The sequence below is a fragment of the Amphimedon queenslandica genome, unplaced genomic scaffold (assembly GCF_000090795.2).
Source record: "Amphimedon queenslandica unplaced genomic scaffold, v1.1 AMPQUscaffold_13406, whole genome shotgun sequence".
In the NCBI taxonomy this organism is placed as follows: Eukaryota; Metazoa; Porifera; class Demospongiae; order Haplosclerida; family Niphatidae; genus Amphimedon; species Amphimedon queenslandica.
Genome location: NW_003546358.1, coordinates 197,430 through 223,061, shown reverse-complemented (window position 1 = coordinate 223,061; position 25,632 = coordinate 197,430). Strand labels below are relative to the sequence as shown.

The window sequence follows — 25,632 nt, the reverse complement described above, 5'->3', positions numbered from 1 at the left end:
TTCCCCCTATAAAGGAATGGATTTAGCTACAGCTATCCTCTAGTGACGTCACGTTTAGCCACACCCACTGACAGGAAGTAACCTGGCAGAAAGGGAAAATGGGCATTTTGAAGGCTCATATCTCAGTGAATAATTTTTTTCAGACAATGGGAGTTGGAACACATCATTAGTATGGTCAGGCAATCATATTAAGCAAATAAAAAAAATATCTCAAAAATGCACTGAAGTTACCCTTTAACATATGTTACATCAAAGGCTGTCACAACGTCTTTGCTTTTTTTGAAGCATTACTCTTTCCTGTCACTGGTGGCAGTATGCCATCTACTGTTCAGCATTTTATGGCAGCTCTGAACAATTTGTCATTGTAACTGTCAGTACTTTTTGCATTTTTTTCAGTTATTTACTTTCATTTTGAAATGTGGAATCATTTAATGCTTACAATACAAGTGGTTGTGGTACACTTAAAAGGGTGGCTGGTACACTTAAACAATTGTGTGCAATACACTTAATACAAGAGTATATGATACACCAGATATAGTGTCTGTATTGGGACAAGCGTGATACACTTTATTTGGTGTTCACAGTACACTAAAATTTTTGCAGTGATATAGGTACTGTAGCTAAAGGGAGTAATGGAAATGGAGAGACTGGGTCAACTACTACTAGGAGAGGTGATATTGAATATGGACACAATATTATTGATATTTTATGTCATTATTTATAGGTACTGTAACTAAAGGGAGTAATGGAAATGGAGAGACTGGGTCAACTGCTACTAGGAGAGGTGATATTGAATATTGACACAATATTATTGATATTTTATGTCATTATTATAGGTACTGTAACTAAAGTGAGTAATGAAAATGGAGAGACTGGGTCAACTGCTACTAGGAGAAGTCATATTGAATATTAACACAATATTATTGATATTTTGTGTCATTATTATAGGTACTGTAACTAAAGGGAGTAATGGAAATGGAGAGACTAGGTCAACTGCTACTAGGAGAGGTGACATTAGCACAATATTATCGATACTTTGTCATTATTATAGGTACTGTAACTAAAGGGAGTAATAATGACGATGGAGAGACTGGGGTAACTGCTACTAGGAGAGGTGATATTGAATATTGACACTGACAATATTATTGATATTTTGTGTCATTATTATAGGTACTGTAACTAAAGGGAGTAATGGAAATGGAGAGACTGGGTCAACTGCTGCTAAGAGAGGTGATATTGAATATTGACACAATATTATTGATATTTTATGTCATTATTATAGGTACTGTAGCTAAAGGGAGTAAGAACAATGAAAAGACTGGGGTAACTGCTACTATAGGAGAGGTGATATTGAATACCAACACAATATTATTGATATTTTGCATCATTATTATAGGTACTGTAACTAAAAGGAGTAATGGAAATGAAGAGACTGGGGTAACTGCTACTAGGAGAGGTGATATTGAATATTAACACAATATTATTGATATTTTTACGTCATTATTATACAGGTACTGTAACTAAAACTATGGACAATCCAGAGACAAGAAAGACTGTTAGGAGAGGTGATATTGAATATTGATGCAACTGGGATCTATTTGTGTAATTATAGGTACTGCAACTGTTGAAAGCATGGAAGAAATAGGGTTTTGCTATTGTGGTAGACCAGAAGAAGGAGACATGGTAGCATGTGATGGCAAATCATGCAAATACACATGGTTCCACATAACTTGTCTCCGGCTTAAAAGTTTGCCTAAAACTAAATACTGGTTTTGTCCTGACTGCAAGGTGCTCCAGCATAATTAATTTACTTTGTTATTATTACTAAGATCTGGATAAAGTATCAATAAATCATGTTATTAATAAAAATAACAATTAATTAATTACCTGCTTGTTATTAATTACCTGCTTGTTAGCCACGCCTACTGTTGCGGACACCTAACAAATTTGGCTTTGTTTGTTACAGTGCAAAAGATTGGGCTGTATTTTATGAAATCTGCAAAAAGGGAGGACCATATAGAGAAGCTTTATCCACTTTCTTAATTTTCTACTGCTGTCTATTCAGGGAATTTATTTCTGTACGAGGATTTTTTGCGTGGGCCGAATATGAGTATTTCCGATTTCGATTTTTGGCAAAAAATTGTAAGAAGACGAAGACTTCTTGTGCTTTGTTTATAACATGTATTAATAGGATTATCATTAAAGTTTGTAAAAATATATAAGACAAGTCTGTAGCAGATAAACTGATCCAGTAATAGTGTCCGAGATTACATGTTATCCGAACATCCGTTAATTACTCTAGCCACGTGCCATGTTTATCTGCAATGCAGATTAATGCTAAGTGCTGACCACACCTATAGTTTATTTTATGGTTAGTGCAATTGCAGTTTACTCAAAATATATTATCCTTTTTTCAAATATCAAGTTGCTTATATATATCTTGATGGGGCAGTACAAGTAACACATTATCCCTCAGGTGAATCTCAGCAGGCGAGTCCACTAACCATGGTGCTTCATTTATTATAGTAATTAAAATTATATTTTAATTTCATTACTCATCAGGGTTTCCTTTCCTTTCTTTAATTTTCCTTTTTAGTTGAAGCCAACTTTATTAAGGAAGAGTACAAATTTATTGGTACTCTACAATACCTCTGGAGACACCTTTTAACCCTGACTTAACTCCATCTATGGTATCAAGGGTTTTTTTGCAATCTGAATGGGCCCCTCTTCTAAATCAACTTCCTGACAATCAAAGATTTTGGGGATTATAGAGAAATCTGTTCTGCTTATGAAATAGGGGCTCCTCCCCACGCTTTTTATAAGCCAAAAGGTTTGTACAACCAGGGCTGCTTTATGAATGGCCTCAGAGGTCGATAAATACATTTCTGATGAGATCAAAGCTGTTACTTTACTTCTTTCTAATTAGTAATTAAGAAACAGTTCGTTTATCAGGGCTTTTCAAGTACCTTTACTTCAAAGAAGGGCCTATGGACAGGATGTTCCAGACAAGATATTACTCCAATGCTCGTTCAAATTTCAAAAGAAATAACTGATCAAAATTAATAGTGAATATGATTGTTAGACATACTCGTCCCATTCGTATAGTCGAATGTGAAGGTTTCAGGGCACTTACTCATTGTCTTGAACCAGATTTTGTCATGGCAAATAGACACTATATCAAATTAATTGTTTTTAGAAAGCACAACGAAGCTAAATCTAACCTTATTATCATAGTCTCATCAGTCAACTCACTCTCTCACACAATGAATATATGGACAAGCAACTTATATACATATAGTTACTGTTCATTTCATCGCTTAGTGGGAAATAAGATGATTTTCATCAGGTACGAGAGAGTTTCCTGGTCATCATACTGGTGCAGCCATATCTGATGCCATTGCAGAAATTTGTTTGGAGTACAATACTGAGAACGAAGTCTCAACTATAGTGCATGATGCAGCATGAAATGTGCTATTGTCACTTCGAATACTTGGAGACTATGCAGATAAGAAACATTTAATACATTACCCACAGACTGCAATTGTGTTCAAGGAAGGGATTGTCTGTGGATGTAATTTATGGCATGTTTAGTGCCAGTTGCAAGTCAGAGTACTAGTATTGCAAATCTTGTCACGTCTAATTAGCTGCTGCAAGTCATTAGTTTACAATACCAATTAAGCATCAATCTTTTCAAATTATGAATAAACAAATCATAGGAGGTAGCTATTTCTCTTTTCAACATTATTAATGGAAGCATAGTTATGACAAGTGGTTACCAGCAAATGCAAAATTGCGGTTTTTTGTTGCAAGGCTTCCATATAGTAGTCTCCCTAGCACTTGAAGATCTCACTCATAATCATTAATATTAAACAGAATAATTTATCAGTGCTAATTAATGAAGCTATAAAATTAATGCAGTGAGTTGCACAACCCTCAACTCACTAGCCACGCCATTAGACAATAGCCTCCTAAGTCTTCAGGAGGTCAGAACCTTAAGTCAATGTCCTGAAAACCTAGCACAAAGCCCAGTATTTAAACACTAACTTGAAATGCACATGACTTCAGGCATAAGGAGTTATTATATTCTATAAAAAAAGTTAATGTGCTAAAGTTATACTACAACAACACCACTAAAACAAAATGTAATGTGAGTAATATAAAACAGTTACAAAATCTCTCTAGATCTACAACAATAAATATAACTTAGATTGCAATAATAATTGACAAAAAAATTAGCTAAAAACATTCACTATGAAAATTTCACTAAGGACAAATGGAGCTACACCACCAGAACTTGGCCCTCTCATTTCACAAGTGTATGCCCCACTCATTGACAAACGAGCTCCACCATTTGACTGCAGTAAAGCTTGACGACCTGTTGGATGCCGTATAACACTAAGTCCAACAATTTGGTCAATATTGACCCATTGAACAGAATAGCCACCACAAGAACAATTTAGAGTACAGCTTACACTGAAATCTGAACCAACTGTAACATTTAGTGATCCACGCACAGGATTAAAGGCAAGTGATTCAGGCTCTATAATAGAAAAGACTAATAATAATGTATTGATTGCCTGTGAAGGCGTACAGCTACTACAATATTAGTAACAAAGTAGTGTTACTAAGTAGGATTCACCCCCAATCAAAATGGCTGCCACAATTTTTTAGCCTTGCAATACACCATTACACGATAAGCAACAGGTGGAATCTTAAAGAGATATAAATAGTCTTTAAAATAGGACACGGTCAGGCTACACCTAATGGGAAAAGATTATGGTTGTGTCTATGGTGGAGATGCCTAAAATCGGCTGTTTAGTCAATGGCAACATAATATTTGGGTAAAATGGATTACGTTTCCTTTTTCGCTCTTAATGATGAAGAACGCTTTAAAGGATGAACAGCAGCTGTGAGACGTAGTCTATTAATACTGTTCCTCAAGAAGTAAAAACAAAAGGTCAAAGGCTTGGAATATAGTTAGAATGAGTTAAGTTCTCCTGCAGCTTAATCATATAAGTGAGTGCTTTGACTATTTACAAAAGAATATTTTACGAGTAATAACATTAGCTCTTTCTTAGCTAGCAGTGCTTTCGACTCACGTCTTTCCACCTTTTGCAGCGTTCCTCATCAATAAAGGAAATTTTTTAAATGGAAGCTTTCTACAACCTAGTGGTGTAGCCCCCAGGTCATCCTATTATTGAATTTACCATGTGCGAATACAAATGTATGTCCACACTTACATTATTTCTATACATGTTGTATTGGAGAAATAACAACCCTAACAACAACCTTTCAATGCTCCTTTACGTGTATGTGGCCATGGCAACCAAAATCGCGGCTTACACACAAGACGAATTGTCATAGAAACAGACTTCTCTGGAAGCATTTGAAGGTAAAGAGAACCTCTATAAGTCTTAATACTATCCATGTAAGGCGGCAAAACAAATTATAGGTGTATTTTTACACTGTTATGCTTGTTAATTTTTTACAACCTGAAGGCAAAGTCCCAGGTTGTTCCTATAATTGCTTTAACCCACGTGAGATGTACTATAATAATTGTATGTCAAAACTTATGTCTCTTCTATACACATTGTACTGGAGAAATAACAAGCCTTAGCACACACCCGCTCATGCTTGTTTTATGCTGTGGGTGTGGCTACTGTAAACAAAATGGCAGTTTACACACAGGACCGAGGGGTCCGCAATGGGCTTGTTATCCCGTAGAACCTCCTTGGTAATCCACTAATCCAAAGAATAATCTTGGATTAATCCACTAATCTTGGCAGAATTCTGTAATCTGTAATCCAGGATTTAACCAAATTTACAGAATAATATTTCTAATATAAACTGGAAATATTCAGAATTAAGACCACACCAACTGATTATTAATCAAAATTATCAATACCACTCTCACTAAAATTAATTGCATGTGGCTTAAAACCTAGCAATAATAATAATCCAAGTAATTTAGCTTGTTATCCCTGGTAATCCTAAGAATCTACTGATAATCTTGGTAATCCACTGATAATCTTGGAAATCCACTTATAATCTTGGAATTCCATTTATAATCATAGCTTGGCAATCCAGGTAATTTTTTGTAATCTAATAGAGATTTTCCTCCCGTTGCGGGCCCCTCGCACAAGACAAAATTATGAGCTTTCTGACAGCAAGAGAACACAGCGATACTGTCTAAACACTTCTCTACAAGCATTAGATGGTACAAGTACCTCTATAAGGCTAATTAATTCCCAGCTTTGTTGCAAGGTAGTGAAAACAATTATAGGAATATTTTTACTCTGTTACACTTGTTTAATACCCTACCAGATATTGCATTCGACAAAATAGCAGTTTTCAGGCATCTCCACCATAGACACCTCTACAATTCTTCCTCAATGGTTGTAGCATGACCACACCTTAGCGTGAATACAAATTACATCTGAGTAATTTTTAACCAGTCATGTAACATGAAAAGTTTTATAGAAAGGAGTTCCTATCGTTACCTCACTTCATAGAGAACCTTATTTTGACAAAAAAATGCAATTGTACCACTAGTATGACTCTAAATCCTTTCTTAAAAAATTGCAAAATCAGCAAACTTGACACACCCATAGCCAAGGAGGTTTGAACAAGGCCCCTATTGTAGCTGCAAAAAAATTTTGGATTAACTCCTGTCTTGAAGAACAGCACTGCAAAAGCAGGATTGGCATTTTGGCAGCAGCAAGAAGCACAAATAGCCATATTAGCTAATTCAGTACTTGGCTGAGATGCGTAAATTGAGACCACACCTACTGACCAATCCCATTTCCCCCATTTTCCTCTGGTTCAAGCTTTGTCAAAATAGAATATGGCATGTATTTTGATCATGGATGGTGCTACAAGGATCATTCTTAAACTATTCTACTATGTGCAGGTCCATGTCCCATCAAATCATTCTTCAAAATAGAAAAATATTGACTGCTGGATCGTACCAACTTGTCCTATGCTGCCATGACATAAATTTAAGAAGCATGTGATCCAAAATGGGCGTGTGTTTGCGCATACTTAGATCTCAAACTGACTAAGTGAGCAAAATTTTACCTAGCTATGCTTGGTTATGCTTGGATCAACTGCAAGGTTTCTAACTAAGGTAATAATTTGGACATTATTGTTTTATTAAGTGTGTGATCATTATATTTTTATTCAAAAAAGTTAAATAATAATGCAATGATAATATGAACTTGACTGATAAGTAACAATAGGAAGAAAGGGTTGCACTTGCAGGGATAGATGAAGCACCAATAGTGCGAGGATTCACCTGCTGACATTCACCTGAGTGATGCATTACTTATATGTGTTAATTGATTCTGATTTTAGCATGAAATAAATCATACATTGGTGTGGTCTCTAGCACAGATACTAGAATACAACTTGGCTGAATGAATTAACCTTTTAATGTGCTGTAGAACAACTATAATAACTTAGGAGAGCTCAGTAAAAATGACATTTCACCAGAAATTAATGGGAATTTTTGTTACACAGTGACAACCCAACTGCTTAATGCACGTGTAGGCAAGCCAGGCAAGTCCAATAATCTCACTGCTTCTTAAACAAGAAGGACATGTGTCAAGACTAGTAATAATTTCACTTGTCATTAGTGTAGCAGATATTCTTTCTGTACATTTACTCAGCATCCCAATACTGCATCTAATTTTCTCATATCTAGGTGCTGTAAATTCATGAAACAAACATAGAACAAGTACCACAATAGCAAGTAAGGAAATGCTACAGATACTACAGAATCAAGTAAATTAAAATTTTCAAAACTAGATTAAGTAGGATGCACTAGGTGCTAATTTGTCAAAAAAAGTAATGGACAAGTGGAATTCCAAAGTGACAAACAAAAATACAAAAGAACAATCCAATATTTTTTAGCAAGTTTTACTTATCATTTCAAAGTGATTAATAATTTCTCCCATAAGAAAGTTAAAAGTACAGTACAGTGTTTTAAGAGAGCTGAGCCCACTACATTTGAAGAAGCTTGCTGTAGTCCTGATAAAGACAAATGGAAAGAAGCTATGGAGAAGGAAATAGCGTCACTTAGAGCAAATGATGTGTTTGATTTAGTAGAACTACCTGAAGGGAGGAAAGCTGTTGGAAGCAAATGGGTTTACAAACGTAAACTGAAAGCTGATGGAGCTGTTGAAAGGTTTAAGTCAAGGTTGGTAGCTCAAGGTTATTCCCAAAGGCTGGACAGGATTATGACGAAACGTTTAGTCCAGTTGTCAGGTTTGAGCTTATCCGCTCAATCATTTCAATTGCTGTACAACATAATATGCTACTACATCAAATGGATGTTACGTCTGCCTTTCTCAACGGTGATCTACAAGAAGTATACATGAGACAACCCGAAGGATTCCAAGTTAAAGGAAAAGAGCACATAGTCTACAAGCTGAAGCAAAGCATGTACGGATTGAAACAAGCTTGGAATATGACTCTGGATCATCTGTTAAAAAGGATGGGATTTGTACAAGCCAAAAGCAACCCATGCCTGTATATTACCTCAGAAGGAGAACTGTGTATAATAGCTGTTTATGTCGATGATATCTTAATAGCCACAAAGGATAAGGAGAAGATGAATGATGTGAAAAGTAAACTATCAGCTGAGTTTGAAGTCAAAGACCTTGGTGAGTTGCAGTATCTTCTTGGTATTTCAATTATTCAGAATCATTAAGAAAGATTGGTGTGGATTGGTCAACCAACTTATACTCTTAATATTCTACAGAAATTTGGCCTTCAAGATGCTAAACCAGTTGCAACTCCCATGTGTGTTAGCTCAAAGCTGAGAAAAGCCACAGATGATGATGAACTGGTAGATGAGAATTTATATCAATCAGCAATAGGAAGTTTGCAGTATCTATCTACAATGACTAGACCAGACATTACATTCGCTGTGTCCAATGTTGCAAAATACAGCTCAAAGCCAACGAAAGAACACTGGGTTGCAGTTAAAAGGATAATGAGATATCTTAAAGGAACTCACAATCTAGGTCTCATTTACAGAAAGAGTGACTTTAATGGCTGTATTGGTTTTTCTGACTGTGACTGGGCTGTGATCTAGATGATCGGAAATCAACCTCAGGACATTTGTTTCAGGCTGGTGGAACAGCAGTCAGTTGGAGAAGTAGAAAACAATCGTGTGTGGCACTGTCAACTGCTGAGGTCAAATACATAGCCTTATCACAAGCAGCACAAGAAGCAATATGGTTGAGGCAACTGAATATCGATTGCAACCATTAAGGAAACAATCAGAGACTACAATCTTGTTCGAGGATAATCAAGTTCCAATATGCTTAGCAAAAAATCCACAATTTCACAGAAGGTGAAAACATATTGCCATTTTATCCAAGAACACATCAACAATTGAGACATAGAACTAAAGTATTGTCAAACAGACAATATGATGGCAGACATGCTGACAAAAGGACTAGCGAAAGAAAGATTTGAAAAGCTGAGAATGCTTGCTGGAGTTTCAAAACAATCAAGTTAAAGTGAGAAGGAGTATTGGAAAAGACACTTGGAACTAGATTGTTTGTTAATTAATAGTATTAATATGTAATATGTATTTAACCTTTGTATGATTAAGTCTAGATCTTTCTTTCTTATCTCTACATGTTTCTTAATTATTGTAGAACATTCTTGTAGAACATTCTAGTCTGTGCATGTTTTCTATAATTATAAGTAAATCAGCTCATTTATGTTTTATCTTCTTCTTTCTGTTCTATTGTGTTCTTATATAATCGATTCAATCAACTAATATAACTATTAGTCATTGTGAAACTTGCTGCCATTAAAAACTCTAACACATACGTAATTCAGTGCTCTTAGTTGTAATGAGGATTGATGGCTTGAATCATTTCCCTAAATCCACTTCTGTCAACTTGATACAAGGTTACCATGTCTTTAGCCAGAAAATGTGTTACAGCCTTTTTTATTCTCTTGTGTTTTTAGAACTAGTGCTAATCATTTGTTTCTTGGCTAAAAATTGTTCCATCGTCTGCTGTTCTGAGTTTCCTTGTATGCTGCAACTTGCTTTAAATGAACTGGATAAAGTAGGTTTAAACTCAAGGTAGGTCCCTGAGTGTTTCTTGTGAAGGTGAGAATAAAAATTACTTGTATTTCCTCACTTAGCTAATACTTTTAAGTGGCAAATTCAGCAAACAGGTACATCACTGCTCTTAGGCTTTCCACTATCATCTACAACTAGTCCAAAGTATCTCCAAACCATAGATGTTGTGTTTCGCTTGCTAACTAGTTGTGGTTCAATGTCTGTTTCACCAGCATCACTGACAGAATCATCAACAAAAGAAATACCGTAAACGTAAAAATTTTTGACCAGTATTAATTTTCGTGTTTTTCGGCCAGTCATGAAAAGTTGAAATTAATAATTTTAACCCATTGAAAGCTACTCCACCCATCTACAAGTATTTCCACGTGATCAACAAGGTACTACAGTGATACTTTCATAGGACCGACTCAAGAACGACTAAAGAAAAAGAAGTTAAACAAAAGGCCTGAAGCATCACCATCTGTTGTAGCTAAATCTGATCAAACAAAACAAAGAGGCTCGTACCTTAAGTTTACGCCTTCAGAAAAGCGGAAATCACCAAATATGCCGTGAGATTACAAAAATAGAAATGTAAAGAAAACTAGTGTCATTGACTGGCGAAATGCTTACGAAAGAGAACTAAAGAAGCAAGTTCCTGGTATCAAGCCAGGAGAAGATGTTTCTGTCACATTACTACCTTGGAAAAAAGGGGTAGGCCTCCTCTTCTGGTACAAAGCTGGATGAACAGCTTCAAGCAAAAATAGCATCTATGCATTCTCTACAAGCTGTGATAAACTCAAATGTTGTGTTAAGTTTTGCTAGGGCTCTTGTGTTAAAAAAACAAAAAGTTGCTGATGGAATTTGGTGGTCCAATCACCCTTGAAAAGGAATGGGCTAGGAATGTCCTCAAAAGAATGGGCTTCAGCAAAAGAAGGGGAACATCAGCGTCAAAAGTTATACCAGCAGATTTTGGGATTGTAAGGAGCACTTACCTTATTGAAATCTATTCAATCGTCACAATGGAAAGTATCCCAGACTCGTTAATCATCAACTGGGACCAAAACCACAATGAAAATTGTTCCCTCTTCTAACTGGACCATGGATAAAAAGAGGAACTAAATAAGTAGAAATTGCAGCATCAGATGATAAGAGACAGGTCACTTTTGTGTTTGCTGCTTCTTTTGCTGGCCACTCCTTACCATTTATCAAGGCAAAAAACCAAAGTGTTTACCAAAAGTCGTACAGTTTCCTAAAAAGTGGCACCTAACCTTTTCTGAGAACAACTGGAACAATGAAATCACTGTGATTCATTACGTCAAATGTATAAATTTGCCTTACGTGTCCAACAAGAGAAAAGAGCTTGGTCTGAATTCAACACATCCAGCACTTGTAATCTTTCACTACTTTCAAGGCCAGTGTTTGCCAAGTAATTTTAAAATGCTTGCTGATTAGAGCTGTGCACCTGACATTAAAAATACCAGTATAATTATCTAAAGCCACTAAAGCCCAATAAACCTGAATACCTGACATCAATCATTTTATTCTAACCGTTTTACAGTTTAAATTTTTTAAAGAAAAAACAATAACTGTATGTACAAAATTAAGCTAATTTATTGTGTCCTTTTGTAACTTAATTCATGTTTGGGCAAATTATCATGTAAAAAAAGTTTATTGACATTTTCAGGTAATAGTGACGATCTTTTAGAAGAAAAAACATTTCCTGCAGTACTGAACACCTGTTCGGAAGGAACAGATGTTGCAACGTCACATAAATACTTCTGTGCCAACTGAGAAAGGCTAGGAAAGAAGTAGGAATGCATACCCCACCATGCTAAGGGATCTCAATCCAGGGAAATGGTTGCTTCTGCTTTATCACAAAGTATTTCAGCATGAACCAAATCCTCACGTGTTTCAATGGTAGAGGTGTTTTGCACTGCCTGTTGAGTGAACGAATCTCCCAATATATCAATAAGAGCATTTTTGGCTTTCTTGTTAGGTGGTTCAGTAGCATGAATGAATCTCCTAATATATCAATAAGAGCATTTTTGGCTTTCTTGTTAGGGGGTTCAGTAGCACCAACTTTGTCATTAAAACAATCATCCTCTAATCCTGACTGTTCATCACCTGGATCACTGCTGTCATTTACTGGCCTGTGAAGCATTACAAGAAGCTCTTGTTTAACACTATCAATCACTTCTGATTGTTGCACACTAGGTAGGTGACTCAGTGATTTAAATCTAGGATCCAAGAATGATGCCTTGTCGAACAGTAACCTTACATTTGGATTTTGGCAGCTGCTTTTGATGTCATCACGAAGAACCTTCTTCACTTCCTTTATAGCTACACTGTCAAAGATGGACTGTTGCAACTTTAAATGGACGAAGCAGCTGAATAAGGTCCTCCATAATTCTCCATTCATTTGTTGTTAGCATCAAATCTCGTCTTTGTAGGAGTACTGCACTAATGGGAAGTTGTTCACAAATTCACTCAATCATATCAAATGTTGAGTTCCATCAAGTAGAGACATCCAGTATAAAATAAATATAATATACACCATATAATACATGTACACATACAACACTACATACACTTATATTATTATTAGCTAACCATCATTAATGTCTTTTTTATATCTTGATCTTTAAACATTTCTTGCTTTTTCTGTAGCTCTTCCCCATCGACTCAAGATTTTTGGAAGTTGCTACTAGTTTCTGACATCGACCAATAGCTAAAGCTATTCGTTGTACACATATTCCTTTTTGAACCACAAAATTTAGAGTGTGTCCTGCACAAGGCAAGCGCAGAAGATCCATCTCTGAAAGAGCTTTAACTATGTTGGAGCCACTGTCTGTGGTGAATGTTACCGCTTGCTGGCTCATATTGATGCACAGGCTGCAGTGAAAAGAGCCTCGCTGATGTGGGTATGGTCGCAAGTCCCAGGAAAGTGTTGGGTTTGTAGATTCTTATAGCACAAGTTGAACTCCTTATCTATGAAGTGGCAAGTTAATGATATATACCCATCATTACTCCTTGATGTCCACATGTCTGTGGTAAGGCAAAAAAAGTAACATTGGCCAACATGCCACAAACGATCCGTTTCTGTTCGATGTATAAATCATTCAAGTGATGAGAGATTGTGGACCTACATGGGACAACATAGCGAGGCTCTGCCTCCTTCATTAAACTCAAAAAACCAACATCATCTCACAGGTCAAAGATCACAAGCAATCATTTCACAAATTCTTCTAGTTAACCTTTTAGCTTTCTCAAAGTTTGGTGACAGTTTTTCCATGCGATCCACGAACGAGGTAATGGTTGGTTGCTTCGAAGAAGCCATGGACAAAGAAGGAGAAGCTTGAGAAAGATACACCTCGTCATAAACCGTTCAATGCCACATGCGCAAATGAGCCCTTAAATTAGTTGTTCCTCCAGCTCTCTTGACCTGTGTCCTACATACTTTACACATCAGCTTTGTTGTAGCCTTCATCTCACCCTTCAAATAACGAAAATACTTCCAACAAAGCTTTTTCCTTTAGGACTAACAGCTTCCACAAAAATGGCACCCATTTTACTCGCACATGATGTGAAACGTTTTGGGCGTGGCTAACATAATCATCATTATTAATTAATAGATAAACTGGTTTTGATTCATTTTAACCAGTGTTGTTTTGGTTAATAAAACTAAAACTGAAAGTACTTTTAGTAAGGCTTTTTACTTTTGATTAACTAAAACAAAAACTATAACTAAAACTTTTTGACCTAGTGTACTAAAACTAAAACTAAAACTAAAACTAAAAGTATTACACCAACTAAAACTAAAACTACAACTAAAAAAATTAGCTTTTTTATCTAGTTTTAGTACAGCAATATACAGGTGTGTGAATTACAAATCAGTGATCATGATCAATAGAAAGGTGACAAGAAATGTGCATGTGCATAGTAAAATACTGTGTTCACACTACCTCCTAGCTGTACAGAACTGTACCTAATTAGATTAGTTTGGTTATAAAAGAACCATGCATGTAGCAGTTCACACTGCACAACTTAGCTACACCAATTTCACTTTAAAACTTCACTACACCATTTCAGAGCACCTATTTTGGTGCACCACTTTAGCCTGGTTTGGTTTGGTTACAGTGCAGTTCAGGTATGTTCACACGTAATATAAAACTACACTATACTTCCGCAAAAACCCAGTTCCAGTACAGTTCTGAAGGGTAGTGTGAACAGGGTATAAGATGGCTGCTGGAAGACCAAGAAGCAGCTGTGTATGGACATATTTCAAGTACATGAAAGAAGAAGATAAAAGTGTTTGCCTTGTGGAGCTGGATAGTGGTAGTCATTGTGGCCTTTCTTTTAAGTGGAAGTTTCTTACAAATCTAAAGGGGCATTTGAAAAGCAAACACCCAGAGCAGTTCAAAGACTTGGAAGAAAATGAATTGCAGAAAAATGAAAATAAAGAGAACAAGAGACAGAAATCATCCAAAGCTGTGTCGAAAACTTACACTACATCACAAAGAAGTTTGGAAGACACAATAGAAGGAGGAAGAAAGTACAGTGTAAGCTCAGAAAGGCATAAAGCTATCACAAGGCAAATGGCCATATTCATGGGCTCCAATAATGTACCATTGAGTTTGGTAGAAAATGATGAATTCAAAAGGCTGGTCTCTATATTGGACTCTCGATATGAAGTTCCTGGTCGTACAAAAATGGGAAAGGACGTTAGTTGTGTGATGTCAAAATTGAAAGAAATCTTATTTAGCCTCCTTGAGAAAGCAAGGCTGAAAAATATATGTACTGACATATGGACAAAGAGAGGAATGACTTCATCATATTTAGGTGTAACGGTCCATTTCTTTTCAACTAAAAATCATAAACGCCACAATGTTACGCTTGCTGCTCGTCACTTTCCATCTCCTCACACTGCATCCCAAAATGCTGATCTTGTTCAAGAGATTCTAGTAGAATACAGCAAGGCTGCAAAAGTCGTGGCAGCCATTTTGTTTGGGGGTGAATCCTACTTAGTTAGTAACGCTACCGCGTTACTAATGAAATATACCACAGAGCAAAATTCACAGGGTTCATATACTGATAATGGAAGCAATATGGTTGCAGCCTTTAAAACACAAGCTGAATCAGGAAAAGAAGTTCGAGAACAAGAAAGAGATGGAAATGAAGATGATGCTAGTTCATTTGATATGGATGATCTCAGTGAAGCTGATGATGAAAATGAAACTAAGGGGACAGGAGAAAACAGCGAGAAGAAAGAATCTGATTCAATACACCATGATCTTGGAAATTTTGAAGAGTGTGAGGATAGCCACAATTTTGCCTTCTTTGGTTTTAAACGAAGCAGCTGCTTCGCACATACCCTACAATTAGTTGTTGGAGTATTTGATACCTTACAGTCTTCAAAAGCAGTTATAAAAAGGGCTCACAAACTCGTTGCTAAGGTGAACAAATGAACAAAGGCAACTGAGAAGTTACTGAATTAAGCAAAAAGAAGTTGATCTCAGATTGTCCTATTCATTGGAGCTCAACCTACTTGTTGCTATGCAGGCTATTGCTGGTGAAAACTGAGCTGTCATCTGTTTTAGAAGAGCTTCAATGGGATAACCTGCCTAATAGTCACTGGAAGCAGATTGAAAGCATAGTTGAGCTATTGAAGCCTTTCGCACATTACACACAACTCACAAGTTCAGAGGACACCACAAGCATTTCAATGGTTATTCCAGTCATTATGGAATCACACATTCATTTAGAGACAATGAGTAATGTCCATGGGTTGTGTCTAATATCAACTACCATGCTCAAGGAACTGGAGAGGAGGTTTGGATTTACAATAAATACAACTATGGCTAATTTTGACCCTCTTTATGTCACGTGTACCTATCTCAGTCATACATACAGAGAGATATTAGATGACAAGCAGGTTGCAGCAGCAAAAAGCAACTTACTTAAACAAAGGAATCCACAGCAATGAAAGGAGATGACAACAAATAATGAGACAGAAGCATTACAAGGAACTTTAACTCAAAACCCTCACACTACTCAAGAGCCTTCAGCCAAAAAATTTAAACATCTAAGGGAACTACTGAAGAAAAAGCAACAGGCTAAAGAAAAATCATGCAGTTCTTCTTTATCAGAAGAAGAAACAGAGCTGGAAAGGTATGCCAAATCAGACTACACAGGTTCAATAGATGAAGATGAAGATCCTTTTATATTCTGGAGTGACAACAAAACAACATACCCCATCCTCTCTAATTTTGCTTTTGATCTTCTTTTAACCCCGGCTTCAAAAGCTCCAGTTGAAAAAATCTTTTCAACAGGTGGAGATGCAACAACTGGAAAGCGTAATCGCCTCTGAGATGTACATGTAAACTTGGAAAGAGATATCATTCTGATGCAAAATAAGAAATATTTACATATCCTTTAAAGAATTCCTAATAATCAAAAAAACTAATACTGAAACTAATACTAAAACTATTACTAAAACTATTACTAATATTACTCGACTTTTAGTTACTAAAACTAATACTAAAACTAATATTATTTTTAAATTTTGCTAAAACTAAAACTATTTTATTTTGGATACTAAAACTAATACTAATACTAAAGTTAGTAAGCCTACCAAAACAACACTAATTTTAACCGGTATACCTAAAATAAGACAAAAACTAGTAGGTATACCGGTCTTTCAATATATATCCACAGTTCTATTGCTGATAACAACATATTTTATGTGCTAGTCCCTGCCAATTGTACAGATTGGCTCCAGCCTCTAGACTTGAGTACAAATAAGCCTGCTAAGGATTTTATGAAGAAAATGTTTCAAGAATGGTATGCCAACATAATTTTGCAGCAATTGGAAAGCAGAGCTACAGAGACAGTTGACATGAAACTATCTGTCATGAAACCTTTGGTATCCAAGTGGGTTATAGAGATGCATGATTACTTCTCATCGAAACCAGACATTCTAATAAATGTATTTCATAAAGCAGGAATTGTTGATGCACTTAAAATCAACTAGGACTGCTAACTGTATACAAGTCAATATTATGTTTAATGTACTGGTAATTAAAAATTGATTAAATTTAAACTTTTTTCTATAATTCAATAATTAAATTTATCTTAGCTATTTAATGAAGTAATTGTCAGTGCACACTAGTTAAATATTAAATTGTGTGTGCAGGGAATTGACAATTTAATTTATTCTGTAAACAATAGACCAGGTGTTCACGCATTTTCTGCTGCTCAAATAGAAGGAAAGATGTTTCAGTATCAGCACACAATGCAACAGCAGTAGCATTTGCAATGGCAAATACACTCCGCAATCAATAACACCTTTCTAATTCAGTGTATCTGCCATTTTGTAAATAAACTTCACATTAAACAATCTTTCTAAAGTAGATGCAGTTGTCAAAACAATACTATCACATATTGAGTCATATACCATAACTTCTTCATTTTTACAACCTTTGGTTGTCACAGTAATGCAGTGACTTCCTTGAAAGTGGCATATCTAAAAAAAATTCTCCTTCCATCCTTGAAATGATTGTGGGAGAGTAGGAAGTATCAATGGTAATGCAAGTCCAACTAGTGACAGAAATTGATCTTGCATAATTCTTAGGCTAACATTAATAACACAACCATTTAATACTCTTTTTTGAAGAATATCATTTTCAACTATTGTTAGTCCATGACTGGCATCAATACGTATCCACATCTTGCTTTCATCATCGTCCCTAATACCAAGTGGCAAGTTTACAAAACTTTTGAAGGAGGAGAACAATTTCAGATTCTTCATGTGTATCAATACTTTCGTGTGTGCCACTGGCCAACCTGGCTGTAATACCTCCAATGCCTTTCAGAAGAGTCACAATCTTATCAATAGAAAACTTTTCTTTTGCTGTGAAAGTCAATATGCATGGAATTTCCAGCCCTCCCTGAGGAATGTCTCATGAGTATTGTCTATCACCATCCACTGTACATAAAATACTACCAACTCGCCTGATAAAAAGTGAACACAGGGCAGAGATTTTTTGGGCACATGCCCAACTGTGCCAATAGTGTTTTTAACAATAGCCACAGCAAACGGATTGAAATGGTTGCTTGTCTCTCGAACACACTGCAAGTCCTTCCCTTTCTCAGCACCCCATATGTCTTTATATACATGTACATGATAACCACGCACCATGGAAGATAGAGAGTAACTAAAAGTCGAGCTAGAACTAGCAGCCATTGAGAGATCTCTTGTCGATATCAGGCTGTCATTTTTTGTTCACGTGTCATGCATCATATATCATATCACGAGGTGTTGACCACACCCACACCTTTATTGAAACTTAATCTGGTCGAAAATCAAAATTTTAGCAGCATACAGCTACTGGTCGAAATATTAAGCCTTCAAAAATTTCTACGTTTACGGTAATAACATCCGCCATTTTGTAACATGTGGGTTTCTAATTAATGATATTCTATATTGCTATTTTAAAATTTCTCATGGTATAGAAAACAGACTATACAGTATAATTATATTACCGCCATACTGCTCAGCACTATAAAGAGGATAATGTTAAGCAAAATTTGCATCACAAGAGTAGGATTCTCATTTCGTATTTTCGTTTATATGGGTACAGACAGTCACTTCAAATAATCAGTCATTCGGAATTCTACTTGACTTTGTTTCAATTACTTTTTTGAAAAAAAGCACAAAGAGACTTAAAGTTTATCTTTTTTATAATTTTTTGTATTACTCAATACACAAAACTTTCCACAAGAACGTACTACATTTCACAAAATTGATAACTTTTGAAGCTACTTATACAACAGTAAGTAACAAAAGCAATTTTTGTAGCCAAAGTAAAAGTTAAATGATTAAAAAACCATTCAGAAAGTTTGGGGTAACAGACAGAATGACAGATGCTAAGACTACATACCGTACAGCTGGTTAATTTTGCGGAGAAAAATTTTGCGAATCCTTAAAAATAACCTGGTTTGCGGATTAAATATTTGCGGTTTTGACAGTTATTGTAGCATTATCTACTGTGGTCATGCATGAATTTTATTATTTTGCGGATTTAAATTTTGCGCTTTAAATGGAATCGCTAACTCACAAAATTTAATTCCCCGCAAATATTTCCTGCTGTACGGTAATCTTTACTCCCATTAATCAGTGGTGATGACAATATAAGTTATTACTAAAAACAAAATTAACTTACCTCTTTCCACAAGGTTTCCACCATCAGTTCTGACCTCGGCAGTGGAATAAAGAGCATGACAATTATAAGTGCCAGTATTCACAGATCTACGAACATTGATGATTTTAAGAAGTGACACAGTCGAGTTAATTGATTGAACAAGAGTTCCTTGTGGTAGCATGCCATTATTTTGTCCATAACTCCAATGAAATGTGGCATGTCTATTAGATATACAAGTAAATGTATGATTCTCTCCACTATTTCGTATAATTTCTTCAGGATACACATCAACTTTCGCTTCAGGAAAAACTTTGAGTGAAACATTTGAGCGTAGCTCACCAAGGGTCTTTTGTTGTATAACACATGTAAATATGTAAGTACCTGGTTGCGGCAATCTATTAATGGTAAGAGTAGACACCCGCATAGTTGGATCAGTTGAAGTATCATTCTGAATGTAATGCGGAGGATTTCCTTCCCAAAATACTTTGGCTCCACCACATGTACAATTTACTCTACATTGATATCTGATAATATTATCATTGTCATCAGATATTGCCCGTTCAAATGAAGAGGGTGAAACCGTAAGACTTAAAAAATCTGTGAATAAAAAAACAATAATTAATAAATTGTTTGTTAATGGCTCTTCTAAATACAACTAAAGCCAATCAAAATAACATAAAATTTTCATTTACTTATGTAGGAAGAATGTATGTGGCAACATTTTCATGCTCAACAGAATATGTTACATGAACAACTCTATCCATTACACTGCTTAAGTAAAACACCTAACATTGGACTGTACTCTGCAAAAATAAATGAGTAACACTAACATATAAGAATGATCACATAACAAAAAAGTACAGAGCATGGACTTGCTACAGTTCCTCTTGCATGAAAGCACTGTTACAAGCGAAGAATTATCGTCTTCATCTCTATTATGTAGTATGACAGAGATAAAGACTGTAGTTCATTGTTTTCAATAGCGCATGTTCTGCCCCAATTATAACCACTATCAAATCAAGATAGCTAAATTGTAACTTGAACCTATTATGATGATGCCGAAACAGCTGTCTTGTTAGATTCTATTTACATAAACAATCATGCATAAGACATCACAATTTATTAAGTCATTGAAATGAGTGTGGTCTGAGTGAAACTAAATAGTGGTTCAAAAACAAGATATACTTATGCATAAAAGGCACAGAAGTCAGCTCACTAGAGTCCAGATCCAGCAAGGAAGGTTAAGAAACAAGATTTGCTATTTTCTTTACTGATACAAATGATTATGATCAAAAGAATGTCATTCATTGCTTGTGTATTGACTCTTTATAACCATCTTTAATGATTACTTTTATATACCATAAGTAAGGTAACTTGAATTGCTACAAAGACTAATGTAATAAAGAATTAAAACTTCCATTGCACAATCAAGCATAATAAGCAATGCATCAACATTGTATCTAAATTGCTTTGCTTCATTTGGCTCACTCCCCTAATATGTCTTACTATTGTCTAGCAAGTCATTAATATCCTTATTAAAATTAGACTTATTATTTAAGCTACAAAAGATCAGGCATTTATTCACAGTTCGGAATAGCAGTCAAGTATTAAATATAACAACTTATAAAATCAAATGCAGCATCTCCAATGCAATTACTTGCCGCAGATGCTGCAAAATGATGTGCTCACCAAATAGCCTAAAAATTTTGTGGCGAAAAAATTTTGCAAATTTGAACATCTTTTTAAAATGCAAATTTCTTTCACCACATTCTATTATCTGCAAAAATTTATTTAGCAAAATACTATATAATTGGTATTGTAGCCAATCCAAGGAAGAAATACACATTGAAAGCTTCATTAATAATACTTAATGTGGTCAAAGTTTACTCAGAGATTGTCTAATAGGACAAGTTTAAACAATGGTGTGAACTCAAACGATCATAGTATAAACAGAGGCAAGGTTTAAAACTATAATGAAGCTTTTAAGGCTTCAAGCTCCATACAAAAACACCAAGGTTGCAGCATAATTTTGGCAGCCTTATTACAATTTTTTGTCACAAGGTTGTCACTACCTGGCCAGAACTTTGTACAAACCACAGTTGTCTCCCATGTGACACCCTTATAGCATCCTTAACTGTCACACTGTACAATAAAACTTTATAGAAAAATTACCATCTGAAAGATTACCAAAACATAACATTGTCATCTTAATATTATTATATAGTTTAAATTGATTCTTCTAGACACTTGTGATGTAATGTAAGATGTGAAGGTGCATAATGTTGTTTTTATTAACTTGTAAAAGCTGGTCAGTGGTAATAACTTGGTAACATAGTGCGGTGCATTTAATGACACTTCAGTTTCAAATAAAAATTACATATTCCAAAGCCTTTCTCTTCTTTTGCCATATCTATTGCAGTAATAAAACTGCCAATACAGAAGTAAATACTGATAAAAAAAAGGTAACTTTTTAAAATCTAAATGAAAGTGCAAGGAGTCTCTCAAAAACAGACAGTCACAAGTAGCTGACTTACAAGTATTTCTATTTTATTCCATTTTTCAAAATTTTGTTTTTATTGTCATACAATTCTTCCTGCCGTATTGTGGTTCTTTTTTTTACTCTAATTATATTCATTATTGATGAAAAATTTTTGTTTGCTATCATTATGTACATTCACCTTCTTTTGACATTCTAAATCATATAGCTGATATGAATGTAATTCTACACTACTTATTCATAACTTCGAATATAGGATTCACTTATTGGGGGTAATCATAAAATAGGACAGATAATTAGGGGATGTAGGGGTGTGGTCAAATAAGACTGTACAAATTTATGGCAGACATTCAAGGGAAGCCAAAGTAAATAAAGACTAGAAGCCTACAAAAATGAGCACCTTTTCAGTTTAAAGATTATGTACATAATCAAGTACTGCAGTTTACAAAGGTAAAAATAAATTTACATAAATTCAGGACCATGTTTGGGAGGGCATTGGCCCATGACCCACACAGATCTGCAACTGAGTTATAGTAGGTATAAAACTAACTCATTCAAATTCAATAAAAAGGCATATCAGTGAAAGCCAATCAATATTATTAGAAATTGGTACAACTCTCTACTAATTGAACATTTCTGTCACCTTATAACATAACAAAATAAATACATGCATATAGATGCCGGAAACATAAAATATAGAGGCCATTTGTACATTATTGTACAAACGATGAAAGGCTTTATGGTGCACTATAGCAGATTGTTAATTATAATGGTTAATGCAATTCACTTCAATTTAGTAATGATGTATTATTTGTTAAAATTAGATGGATCAATACCAAATGAATTTATTTGTGATTTATTTGCTAAGAATCTTGTCTCCTTTATAAAGAAACACAAACTCTTTGACTAATCATACTTACACGTAGTTACAGTTACACGTACAAGTAGATGGATTAACTTAGATCCCTCAACAAATAGTAGTGTTCATAGCATAATGGCATATCATTCACAAATTTCTAAAATTAATAAAACAGATTTTCTTAAGCAAATACAACTTGTGACACATCAAAAATACATCACCAACAAAACCAAACACACTATATGTGCAAGGCAGGAGGAAAATGTTTATTGAGCAGATAAAACAATGCCAGCAATCATATAAAGAATACTTCAAAAAATATACAAAGTTTTGCAATTTAAACATTCATCTTAATTGCTGTAACTTGCATGCCACATTTAACAATAAAATGCTACCTTTTGAATTGATTTGAACTTGATTTGAAACTGGATGTGATCCTTCGTTAACTATCGCTTCACAACGATATGCACCATTATTTGTTCCACTAATAAAACCATCAATTACCAAAACAGCTGTTCTGCTATTAATCATAACTGATCTGACATTGCTAGGAAGTTCGTTTTCATTCCTCAGATACTTCCATTCTAAGACTGTAACTGGAACTGTAGTGGTACAAGAGACATTAAGATCACTTCCTGGATCTAGTGATTGACTTTCAAACTCCACATGTACTATTAATGTGCCATCTAAAAAAATGATACAGACATTACACAATGGTATTATAAATTTAACTTTAACATTAATACAACAGCACTGAATATATGCAGATTAAGGACAAACTTAATACCTACAGGTTTTTAATTAGCACCAATACAAAAGTAGCGCAATAAAGTCAAAAGTAAAAGTCAATAACAAAATCCACTTCATAAATTAATTGTTAAAGTTTCGTTTTTTAGATTTTAAAGAATATAGGGTTTATTTTTTTCAATTTATAATCCAAGTTTTAAACCTTTATTTTCACACTTAATGAAAAATGTTTAACCCTGTATGAAATAAATAGTACAATAAAATTTGGTCATTGTCCTTGCATGGCCACGTAAGTAGTGGTGAGTCTATCATTTGCATTAAGCTCAATAATATAAAGGTGTGGTAAAGTTTGCTAACATTTTGCAGCAATTCTGCTGAAAGATACTTACAGTTGAAAGAGCAAAGCAGACATGTACCTCAATGCCATGCACATGAAATCAAGTATCTGTGAAACAGTTAAAAATATATTTTTAGCTGAAATTGACTGATGTGACACTTGTTAAGGCCCCAACACAATAGGCAACATGTTGCTTGCAACACTAGTGGTGACTTTGATCTTGTAAGCAACATGTAGCCAGAAATAGAACAGTCGTCTAATTCCGGTAACATGTTGCTTACATAACCAAAGTAACAACAAATATGGCAAGCAACATGTTGCCTAGTGTATGGGGGCCTTTATAATGGCAAGGACCTGAAAACTATACTGATAAAGGCTACAGAAGAAGTAGTAATTTTTTCTTATTAGTTGATTACCCTCTAACTGTCAATAAAATAGATTATCGCAGTACTTCCATATGGCATTTCCATCAGCTGTTGTTCACAATTTGGGAGAGAAGCTACCAAGCCCTTTCTGTAATTGTTTTTAACAACATAAGACAATTTTACATATACATTTTTGTATGCCCACACTTGCATTTCCTCTGATACAGATGTATGAAAGAAAAAATAAACTAAGAAGCAATAGCAACCACACATCCACACCATCTGTGTAATGGATTTGGCTGTAGCAAACTAAATGATACCGTAGAGCACTTTAATTTTACAGGGCTAAAATGTCGTGGATTGACAAAAATCAAATTTCCATGGAAAAATTTTTGCGGTAATGCAATAATCACGTGCCATTCATTAATTTTCGGCCCATTCACATTGCCATGCCCACCAGAAACACTCGTGAAACATTATTTCTTCTAGTGCTAGTTCAAGAAGGAGTCCTGGTTCAAGACTATTTTCGTATAACAAAGATTCCATGAGTCGAGGTCTCCACGTTTATAATAGCATTTGGATACTAATAATAGGAGAAGAGCTTTCTTATATAAGAGAACTAATTAAGTCTCCTGATCAGTTTGCAGTCGCTGTTATGAAAAGAATCCATTATTGTAGGGCATGTGCTAAGGAAGATACCTTTCATTTGTTCCATATTTATTCGCAAAGGAGGCAATATAACATGTGAAACAGTTGGTCAAAGACATTACTTAGCAGATTTGCCTTAAGGTGGCGTGGAAATTCCATGCTTAGTGAACTTTACAGGAGATGAACTGGTCAAAAAAGTAGAACGATCATGATAACAGCTGACAAACTTCTGCCTAAGAAGGATGAAGATATCAAAACCACAACAGACAATAACGAGAGCACTAACAAAATCTAGTGCATTCTTTGGCAAAGCAAGATAGTAATGATCAAAAGGTGGCACCACCAGCAAAAAAGCAAGACAGTGAAAACTTACGATTGAGCAATAGAGGAGGGAAAAGAGTTGAAGAATGATTACATTGAGTTTGTTCCAAATCTAAATAAGCATCAAAGCATCAATTTCCTTACCTAAAGGACCAATGACACCATTGTATAAGTGTAAAAAGCTAGATAACAAACCAGAAAAGATATCCAGATTTTCTTTGTTGGTGGTAATCACTTGATTGTTAGATCAACTGTATAAGACCGTAATACTGTAGCAGTTTATGATTCACTTTACAATACTGTGCACGTCTGCACGACAGCACTCAAGATGTCATATTAAATCTCTTCATTTCACAGAATATTCAAATAATGAAGAGTACAAAGCAATAATGCATGAGAGATTACTGTCTGTTTGCCATTGCAATGCTTTAGCCATTTCAAATGGTTTTAGTCCCAGTGGAATAGAACTTGATCAGGCACTCTGATAATCTAATTAACTCAATGCTTTAAAAATAAACACATTACTTCATTCACTCTAAAATTATGTCATCATTAAATTTAAACCAATAGTAGT

At 35.1% G+C, this 25,632-nt stretch overlaps 2 protein-coding genes across 2 annotated transcripts in view; one reads left to right on the top strand and one right to left on the bottom strand.

Annotated features, from left to right (window-relative positions):
* The first annotated feature begins 632 nt into the window (after positions 1 to 632).
* LOC109581999 (chromatin modification-related protein YNG2-like) lies at positions 633 to 1,806 on the top strand. Its single transcript, XM_019996531.1, has 9 exons — positions 633 to 651; positions 725 to 784; positions 837 to 896; positions 949 to 1,008; positions 1,052 to 1,114; positions 1,171 to 1,230; positions 1,283 to 1,456; positions 1,512 to 1,565; positions 1,613 to 1,806. The coding sequence occupies exons 1-9, from the start codon at positions 633 to 635 to the stop codon at positions 1,804 to 1,806; spliced, it is 744 nt and encodes a 247-aa protein (XP_019852090.1).
* Positions 1,807 to 4,060: 2,254 nt separating this feature from the next.
* Positions 4,061 to 25,632, bottom strand: part of LOC100641636 (uncharacterized) — a 71,840-nt gene continuing 50,268 nt past the window's right edge. Inside the window, exons 20-22 of the mRNA XM_019996548.1 lie at positions 23,036 to 23,326; positions 19,306 to 19,881; positions 4,061 to 4,540 (exon numbers count right to left, since the gene is read on the bottom strand). Coding sequence (XP_019852107.1) covers positions 4,233 to 4,540; positions 19,306 to 19,881; positions 23,036 to 23,326 — 1,175 coding nt within the window. The 3' untranslated portion in view covers positions 4,061 to 4,232. The remainder of the gene's footprint in view (positions 4,541 to 19,305; positions 19,882 to 23,035; positions 23,327 to 25,632) is intronic.

Coding starts and splice junctions, on each gene's coding strand:
- LOC109581999 (XM_019996531.1), top strand. Junction 1,457..1,511: donor GGTAACTGCTACTAGGAGAG/GTGATATTGAAT, acceptor ATTATTATACAG/GTACTGTAACTAAAACTATG. Junction 1,566..1,612: donor AAGAAAGACTGTTAGGAGAG/GTGATATTGAAT, acceptor GTGTAATTATAG/GTACTGCAACTGTTGAAAGC.